The sequence below is a fragment of the Uranotaenia lowii genome, chromosome 1 (assembly GCF_029784155.1).
Source record: "Uranotaenia lowii strain MFRU-FL chromosome 1, ASM2978415v1, whole genome shotgun sequence".
NCBI lineage: Eukaryota > Metazoa > Arthropoda > Insecta > Diptera > Culicidae > Uranotaenia > Uranotaenia lowii.
The window spans coordinates 198,315,097-198,324,891 of record NC_073691.1 but is presented as its reverse complement, the minus strand read 5'-3'; the positions used below and the strand labels follow the sequence as shown (position 1 = coordinate 198,324,891).

At 45.3% G+C, this 9,795-nt stretch overlaps 2 protein-coding genes across 2 annotated transcripts; one reads left to right on the top strand and one right to left on the bottom strand.

Annotated features, from left to right (window-relative positions):
* Positions 1-5: 5 nt before the first annotated feature.
* On the top strand, positions 6-786 carry LOC129738283 (lipase 3-like; the record flags this gene model as incomplete). Its single annotated transcript, XM_055729467.1, has 2 exons — positions 6-278; positions 339-786. Coding segments are annotated over 2 exons (660 nt in total), but the record flags the coding sequence as incomplete, so codon positions are not given.
* Positions 787-5,186: 4,400 nt separating this feature from the next.
* LOC129739897 (lipase 3-like) lies at positions 5,187-7,067 on the bottom strand. Its single transcript, XM_055731437.1, has 3 exons — positions 6,928-7,067; positions 6,145-6,864; positions 5,187-6,079 (listed from the first exon to the last, which is right to left on the bottom strand). The coding sequence occupies exons 1-3, from the start codon at positions 7,024-7,026 to the stop codon at positions 5,681-5,683; spliced, it is 1,218 nt and encodes a 405-aa protein (XP_055587412.1). The 5' UTR covers positions 7,027-7,067; the 3' UTR covers positions 5,187-5,680.
* Between the last annotated feature and the right edge of the window lie 2,728 nt (positions 7,068-9,795).

Below are 9,795 nucleotides of genomic sequence, written 5' to 3'. Positions count from 1 at the left end.
TAACGCGTCCTGAGTACAACGAAAAGATACATCTGATGCAGGCTCTAGCGCCAGTGGCCTTCACGAGTCATATGAGAAGTCCTCTGCTACGAGTGTTATCCGTATTCCAAGAAACCCTAACCATACTTTTTGAAACCTTCGGGATCGACGAGTTCAAGCCGAACAATAGTATTCTCCATGACATAGCTCGATTGTTTTGCTCTGGAAGTATTACAAGTAATCTGTGCCTGAACGTCCTTTTTCAATTGGCAGGAGCTGATCCCGATCAGGTCGAACTGGTAATGTATAATGCACTAGAAAACCTCCAACTGTTTTCCTAACCGAAACTCTTTTTCCAGCAAATAATTCCCCTTCTCGTTGGTCACACACCTGCGGGTGCATCGACGAAGCAGATTGTCCACTACGCTCAAGGCGTACGGACGGCACAATTTCGTCGATACGATTTCGGTAAAATCAAAAATACATTCATATACGGCATGCCGGAACCTCCGGAGTACAACCTCACGGAAGTACGGACACCGGTTGTGTTTCACTACGGCTTGAACGATTATCTTGCTGATCCCGAAGACGTACTGCAGCTTGGCCGTGCACTACCGAATCTCATTGAACACCGCCAGGTGCAGCATAACACCTTTAACCATCTGGATTTTCTGTTTGCCAAGGATGTTCGGGAGCTACTGTATGGGGACATCATCCAGAGAATTCTGACCTGGAAAGTATTGTGAGACAGGTCAATTGTTTATATAGTTAGGATATGTAAATACACTCTCTTAGAATTTGTTGTAATTTACCGATTAAACACTTATTATGGATCCGAGACTACCATTTCAACTTCAACATCAGATTTTTTTTCCCAGGAAAATTGAGACCGATCTTCTATTTTGACAATATGGAGACCGGGAAAGTACTCATTTCTCAAGTCTCAATAAGATAACTTCTCATTAGCATCTGCATTGCAGTATAACCAGTAACCACAGTTTAAGGTTGTTTTGCTCCGCGTGCATGCGTCATGATGTCAACATTTGTAAAGTCTCGTCCTCATTCGGAAACTTGAACAGCGATTTCGATTACTGAGTTTATGTTTATATTTCGCGTGAGCTTTCATTACGTCGTATGACACATCTTGGGAATTTACAGAAAACTGCTGCAAAAGTTATCAAAACAACTTTAAAATTAGTATTTTACGTATACAATATGTTGGTCAGGAAAATATTCTAAATGGAAAGAAGTTTGCGGCTAGGTTGTGCAGTTTTTTATTTTTCTTGGGATGAAACCCTTTGTTTACATTTGGTTTCATTCGACGTAATGAAAGCTCACGCGAGATATTTTAATTTAGACGAAGGAATGCATGTCTCAAGTCTCCCGGCAAGTCCATGGGTGCAATTGGTCGACTCTAGATACTATGAACCCCTAAGCCATAAAGTCCACCTAGGGCCTGCAACGAAGGCTGTACCTGTGATGGGAGACCAAGTCCGCGCTTCAGCGCTCATCGGCTACCAAGGACCTCTCCTCTGACGACTCGAGGTTCAGCTTTTACTCGTAATTCGAGGTGCACTTGGTTCGATGTTTACGTGGTTACTAGGTTCACTTGGTTGGTCTCTGTTTGAGACCACTGCTAGAGACCAATGACCTTTCCTCTAACGCCTTGAGGTTTTGACTCCGCTTGGTTTGGCTCGAGGACCTCTCCTCTTTGCCCGTCCATTAGCCGGCCGAGAGTATCTTATCCTGGACACGCGCCTGTCACAGCACACGTCCGGGGCTTTACGAAACTACTCGGAAGAATCCCGGCGAAGACGTCATTCCGCTACGTGAATTCTCTTCTCCCTACGTCTTCGACTGCGGAGAAGGTCAAGTCTTATCCCCGCAGCTTCCGTCGTAGGGAGCGTGTTCTACTTACATACCCCGCGGCGGTGGAGGTATCCTACACAACGTTCACGACGTAGGTACCTAACAGCTCGGCATACGCAGAAGGTATAGTCTTATTTTTGTATGCTTTACTGCTAGAATCGGACGCACACTACTCGAATGCCCCCCACTGAAAGGGCATTCTACTCCGACCGTGGTCCGGTCTTCCTCCTTCCTTTGGCTTGCAACTTTGGGGCTGGCAACACTAGACTGCCGAATCAAGAGCAGCTTATCCTAGACACGCGCTTGTCATAGCACACGTACGGGTCTTTTACGCTTGCGACTCAGATGAATCGAGTGGCTCATCCGACGGCGAGGTGAGACCACTCTAGCCGAGAGTACTCCGCGACGTGAATACTCTTCCCCCTACGAGTTCGACTGCGGAGAATGACTTGTCTTATCCCCACAGCCTCCATCGCAGATGGTGCGTTCGAATAGGATACTCCGCGACGGTAACGTTTGAGGAATCCTACACACATACGAGCGACGTACCTGGCAGCTCGGAATACACAGAAAGTAGAGTCTTATCTTTGTATGCTTTACTGCCAGGTTCGGACGCACAATATTCAGATGCTCCCCGACGGAGGAATCAATCTACACTCCAACTCCTTTGCAGGGCAGTCATGATCCGGGTGAACTCATCGCTGACCACGCGCCAAGTATTGGCATCTTCACACATCCGCCATACGATGTTGTCGGCTGTCGTGTCTGGTCCGCAGGCGGCAAGCATGTTAGCGCGTGCCCCTTCGAACCTCGGACAGTTGAACACTACGTGCTCTGGTGCCTCTACTGTGTCACCGCAGGTTGGGCAGAATGGCGAGGCCACGTGTCCAAACCGATGGCGGTACTGCATGAAGCAGTCAAGAACAGTGTCATGCAGAACTACACCTCTCCATGTCTCCGGTCCATCCAGGATCCGACGTTAGGGATCAAGCGATGGGTCCACCGGCCACGTTCCGAGCTGTCCCACTGGTGCTGCCAGTTGGACATCGAGGCCTCTCTGGCATGTCTCCGCATATCGGGCATGTTCCTGTGCTCGTAGCAGAAGATATCTTCCTATAGCAAGACCGAGATGGGCATGACCCCCGCCACAACATCAGCAGCTACCGAGGACACCGTTCGGTATGCGCTGATTACTCGCAGGTTCATCAGCCGCTGCATAATGCAGAGCTTTTGCAAGTTACACTGCGTGCTCAAGGCTGCCGCTCCGTACCGCAAAATGGACGAGGTCACACTCGTCAGGACTCTCCTCCTACTGTAGCGGATCGCCGAGTTATTCGACATGGCCCGTGAGAGGGCTGCTTTCTTACAGGCGTAGTCGACGTGGGCCGGTCGTCGATCATCACCCTCAGGTACTTCTTGATCGCACGCTTGGTCCAGCTGCAATCGTCCCTGATTGTGCTGGAATCAGGTTGGTGATCAGCACCATCTCTGTTTTGTGATGAGACGGACGCAAGCTCTGGCAGCGCATCCAATTTTCTACCTTCTCAATCGCTACTGTGGCGAGTAGCAGGACCTCTCCGGTTGATGGGCCCGATACCAGGAGAACCAAGTTGTCAGCGAATCCCACAAGTCTCACTCCCGTGGAGAGACACAGTCTCAGCAGTTCGTTGTGAACAAAGTTCCACAATACCGGGCCAAGAATCGATCCTTGTGGAACCCCTGCCGAGACACTCACTGTTTCCAGTTCCTCGTTGGTCATATACTGTAGTTGGCGATTACGGAAGCAACACTCCACCATCGTACAGATATGTATATGCCGAAATCCTCATATGATTGAGCGACGACGCAATCGCTGCCCAACTGACGCTGTTGAAGGCGTTCTTCACGTCAAGGGTTACCACTGCGCAAAACCGGTCTCCTCTCCTCATCTTCAGTTTGGCTTCGTCTGCCCCTTCGATGACACGTCGTATGGCATCCACCGTACTGCGACCTTTTCGAAAACCGAACTGTTTATCGGATAGGTCGTTCGCGCTTTCGGTGTAGAGCTGGATCCTGCTCTGTACCACCTTCTCTAACACCTTTCCAGCAGTATCCAGGAGGCATATTGGGCGATATGCTGATGAGTCATCTGGTGGCTTGCCCGGTTTTGGCAGGAGCACCAATCGCTGCCGCTTCCACACGCCTGGAAAGACCCTTTCATCCACGTACTGTTGCAGTGATGACCGGAACATTTCGGGATGTTCCATGGGCGCGGTCTTCACTGCTATGTAAGGGATCCCATCCGGACACGGAACTTTGTTCAACTGAAGCGTCTTAGCGATGTCGCGCAGTTCCTCCAGTGAAATCTGTCCCTCCTCACTCGTATTCCAGTCGTATGGGATCCTCGGCCATGTTACCTCCACGTGCTGTGGGAACAGCTCGTTGAAGATTTCACGCAGTTTGTTCGAACACGATTCCTGTGGCGCACCTCCGCTCCGCGTCTTGGCCATGACAATCCTGTAAGCGTCGCCCCAGGGGTTGTCGTTGGCGTCCTCGCAGAGTTGCCTGAATCGTGCCTTTTTACTCGCATTGATTATCTTGCAGAGGGCAGACCTCGCAATTGATAGGGTACTCTTCGCTTCGCTCTCGCTGACGGGGACCTCGCTCTCTGCATACGTCGCCTAGTCTGTAGGCAGCTAGTACGCAGGTCCGCGATTTCCGTCGTCCAACAGTAGACGGGTTGCCGAGTGCCCTTCCGCTTGGCCCTCCTTGACATCTACAGACGAAGTGTGAACGCAGAGCCGAGTGTGGCTTAATGTAAACATCATTCATTCCTGTCATCAGCAATCATCGCCGCATTGTCTCAATAGTCCTATTTGCCGCTAGTATTATTTGTGTCATAATCCGTTCCATTTACACTGTTCAATTTAGGGAAAATTTACCTTAAAACGACCATGTTTGTCGGCTGGCTGCCCGATCCGATTTTCGCACTGCCATTTTTGGAGGTAAATGTTTTCTTTTCTCATTCGTACACGTCACTGGGTAAGTGTGCGTGAGCAATGTCAAAAACAACTCTATTGCGAATTAAGTCAAAGGATGTGGAACCAAAACAAACCATGTTGGGTTCTGAGGTAAATTCAACAAAACTACAAAAAGTTCATCGATTCGGCATTCGTATAACTCGACTGTTCGATTATTTTATACCGAAATATTGTAAAGAGAAATGCTCGTTAATTGTTTCTATGAACGTACACAGTTTTTACCTTTTAAAAAAAAGACACAAAAAGTACAGCTAAGAAAATTACAAATTGCTTGTTTCAGTTCGATAATTTATTTTTTTCCAAATTTTTTTAATACTAAAAGGTTTAAAATCGCTCCACAATTGTTAAAGCCGATAGTTTCCGAAAACATTTAAGACCGATGACTAGCAGTGGAGGTTTTAGTCGTGAGTAGAAGCGATGGAATGTTAGTCGAAGCCAATGAATGTGTGTTCAGGGTATCAACAAATTTGAATTACAATTTAAAAAAGATTTTTCGAAGACAGCCGCGTAGGTTTTAAAATTGCCGCCTCACGCGTACTAAGCCCTTCGGGTTAAACCGCTTAGCTTAGTCACGAGAATTGGCGTCACATCAGTGTTGCGCACGTTCTACATACCACTTATTATTTATGACCCAAATTTCTGCGAAAGAAATGTGACCATAAATCTTTCTTATCGGCAATCTACTGGCTACTCACTGGTGACGGTTGTAAATTGAAGCAACACGATAACATTCCAATAGTTTTTCAATTCTTCCATAATTTGTTTATTCTGCGGTTTTGAGATATTTTTGATACTTTTTTCGGCAGAGGAGTTTATCCAACTGGGTTCGCGTTTTTGTAAGCGTTAAGATCCGCTAGAAGCTCGTCGTATAGCAACGGCCGAACGTTGATGGCCCAGATGAAGTCCATATGGTTGAAGGAATGCTGCCGAACCAGATACTGCTTGTGAACGTTCGGAAGTTCGTTACGCAGTAGCTGAACGTCTTCCGGCGCAGCTAGCCAATCGTTTGTGCTGTGGTACAACAGAGTAGGACACTGAACATTGGCGAAGTTGTACCGCGGAGGAATGGTCGATCCGTAGCGCACCAGATTGATCGTGGGTCCGTGGTCATACTGGCGGAAGATTCGTGATCGAACGGTCTGAGCGTGATGGATCATCTGCATGGCCGAAGCGCCAGCCGGTGAGTGAGCGTGAATAACGGGCAACATGGTCTGTATCCGAGGGAAATAGAAAATGTTAGAATACTTGGAGACAAAGTTTGGTGAAGATTACGTACAAAGTTCACTTCTTGTGAGTTGAAGCCCGCAATCAGGAAGGTGTGGATCGTGCACATTTGCTGGTTTGGAGCGCCATCGTGACAGTTCTCCAGTCCACCTTGGATGTCCATCTCGTTAGTAGGAGCGAAGTAGTGGGTTCCCATCATCTGCAGCATCAGTTCCGTGGTGTGCAGGAAGGTGGCCAGGAAGATCACATAAGGACTACGGGTGTGGTGCATGTAGGCAGCAGGGGCGAGGAAGTGAGCTGACTTGATGCGTCGGTTGTAGTACGGATGCTGGGACATCATCACCCAGAACACAGTTGTTCCCTGCGAGTGACCAACGTATTGGATGGCTTGCTGTCCAGTTCTTGCTCGAATGTAATCGATAACGTTGGGTATGTCGATGCTGCCGACTTCGTGCCACGAAAAGTCCCAGAACTGTGCAGTCTCGTTGTGCCTAGAGCGATGACGGTTGGAGTACCGATTTCCTCGGGCATTTCCTAGCCAAACGTCATATCCGGCATCGGCCAACATGTACACCAAACTGGTCTGCGGACCCATCAGGATGTAATCTGCTGAGGAGCTCAACATTCCGTGCTGCAGCAGGACTACGGGCTTACCGAAGGCCGGCGGGGACATCGGGCTGCCGGGACAGCGATGAATTCCCAAAAGGTAGCCATCGTCGGTTTCTACGATGTGCTCTTCTGCTGGATAGCCGTACTTACGAAGAAGTCCTAGCTGTGGAGACCCAAAACAATTGCTTTAGAACGTCTTTCAATCAATCCACCAAACTATCCTTACCGCATCTAAATGCGCGTCCTCTATAATATCTGGATGGATATCCGAGTTTGCATTGACTGCAAGAATTAAGGTGGCACACAAGATAATCAACTGTTTCATTCTACGTTGCTAGCACTGGTTAAACTGTTATCGGACCCTGCCGAGGCACGAGTTCTTATAGGCCCCCGACTGGAGCAGCTTATCATCGCTTTGGGGAGACCACAGTCTGGAAGAAAGTTAACCATTTACGTCAACCCTCGGAGGGTGCTATAGGGGGGCGATAAGATTAGGACTCTTCGAGACCACCGGTTGTTTGGCCGGTTTTTTTCGTTTATCAATGGGATTCCGAGGGGTGTAAGCTCTTATCGATAACCGAATTTGCCAATGAGGGCAAAATTCAGGATTTGATAACCGCAGGTTAATCTATGATATTTTCATATGATTTGGTATGAAAAAAAATCAACACGAGAATTTGCATCAGCTGATTTTCAATTGCATTGAAGTGAACCAGACAACCAAGGGAAGACCTGTTGGTACACTGTGACCTTCTGGAGCTTGAACTCATGATCGATGACTCAGAAAACTTTGAGGTCGATGGTTTTTTGGCCGAATAGATGTAAGGCTGCATAGTCTTAAGGTCAAAAGTTTTAAGGTCGAATGATCATTCGGTCTACAGTCTATTGGATCCAAAATCCTTACGGCCTTTTGTCCATTCAGCTTGACCACTTTCCGTCAAAATACTTATTGCACATTGGCGTTATTTAGTCCAAAATTCATTCAGCCTAACATCTTTTCAGTCTACTGTCCTCTCGAGTGACCAATCGGCTTAGTGAGTATTCGGCCTATTGATCATTTGCACTAACGACAATTCAACCTAATAGCCCATTCGGCCTAACGTCCATTGACCGAATGACCTAGCCTTTTTCTTCATTATATTTAAGCTAGTCAGCTAGTTTCCGTACGAACTTCGGTTCGCTTTCAATTACCTATTAATACGTCAAGATCAGTTAAAATATTGAATCCGATGCATTTTTTCGACAATTTTGGGTAACACATTCAACTGTGTTTTAAGTTGCCACTTCTTGACCTTCAACTTGAAATTCAAATTAAACGGTTGATTGGATTTTCAATAAAATTTATGTGAGAGTGTTTTCTTCTCGATCGGGTGCAAAATCACGAAATTATGATAGAAACATGTACTATTTGCTTATATGCATGACTCCTCTGCCTGACCACAAGACAAAACTTATACACTTCAAAAAATCACTTTTATATAGGTCCATTGAATAAAAACCGAAATCCAAGTACTGACACAAACAAAGAAACCGCAATCCGCAATTGCAAAAGACCGTTTCTAGGAGCACTAGGAGCACTTATTTCGGTGACCATCCTTGCTGTGAATCTCCGGCCGCACGTTGATACCGTTATTTATTTACTTAGTATTCCGTCTCACGACATAACTTGACGAACATAATTCCTAAAATTTACTCGGTCCATGGCAACCATGGCAACCATGGCACGTTGATACCACTTTATATCAATTAATTATATTTAGTAAATCTAAAAACGAAAATTATTGGAATTATTTAGCAGAGCGAAAAAAATTCACATGCCATGTCAATTAAAGCTTAGTTCTTTTAGGAAGGGGACACTTTCTTTTGCTAATAGCTCGTTTACGAGTAATCGGACATTCAAAATTTTGACTGCATTTTGCTGCCTGTAAAATAAACTATAAGACCCATTTTTTTCAAAATTTTAAATTTACGCGTTTTTGAAAAAAAATATTATGCACAGTTTATTTCAAAATCCATCATTATCAAATTGATAGCTGACAAAACCGTTGATTATTAAAAAAAATATTGTATGTGAGTGGTGGAAAAGTATGCAAACACTGTCAAAAATGTCCACAAATTTCACATCAAACATTGGAGTGAAGCACATGATCGGCAACTACGGTTAAGGGTCATCAAGGAAGTCAAGTCTCATACTAGAATTTTTAATTTTTAATAAGCAAAAAACAAAGTGTAGATCGCTGTAATGTCCAAGAAATGTTTCTCCGATAAGCTGAAAGTGTTGCCTAGTAATGAGTCATTCAAACTCAACCTCAAACATTTTTTTTCCTAGTTCCAGAGCTCGTAAGCTGTATAGCCCGTACCGAGGCAATGGGACAGATGATTTCTAATGAACGACAAAACTAATGAAATACCCTATTTCAAACAAATTCCAACGTTTGAATCCTTTACCATGTCTGCCCGTGGCAAGGTTGCGAGTAGAGATGTACCGAATAGTGGTATTCGGCGAACGGCCGAATACCGAATATTGACCTTTTCAACTATTCGGCCAAACGAATATTCGGCCGAATATTCGGTCCAATATTCTATTGAGTTTTCAATGAAAAAACCTTAAGCGATTATTTCAATGCTTTCTATTTCTTCCATATTGATGCCCCTAATGTTTTTAGTCGATTATTTTCAACAAGATGATATTATCGGATGATGTATTACAAGATATTTTTTTAAGTACGGGTCTTCCTGATTTTTAAATGTCACCAATAACTGAAAAGACATCAGATGACTAGTCGCTTCGAGGGCGTTTATCACCAAAGCGATTGCGTTCCTGTGAAATCTGGGATAAAAAATGTCGAAACAGGCTTCAAGCTATTACTTCTCTGGTATTGAATAACTTAGATGAAGGTCGAATTTTGAGCAAAATATCTTTGAAATAGTTGCTGAAGTTGCTGAGCTTATCTTTAACCTTAAGCATACCATACTTTCAAATACACGTATCCAGACGGTCAAGCAACCAGAATGATTGTAGTAAAAATTAAAATTGAAAAGGGTAAAATTTATGTTTGAATTTTGAAATTTTTGAAAAATTGAACACAAAATC

Bases quoted from the DNA above. Each gene is read 5' to 3' on its own strand.
- LOC129739897 (XM_055731437.1), bottom strand. From the start codon at position 7,026: ATGAAACAGTTGATTATCTTGTGTGCCACCTTAATTCTTGCAGTCAAT. The intron at 6,865-6,927 runs GTAAGGATAGTT...GGGTCTCCACAG, and splicing joins AGGACGCGCATTTAGATGCG to CTAGGACTTCTTCGTAAGTA. The intron at 6,080-6,144 runs GTACGTAATCTT...CCTCGGATACAG, and splicing joins ACTCACAAGAAGTGAACTTT to ACCATGTTGCCCGTTATTCA.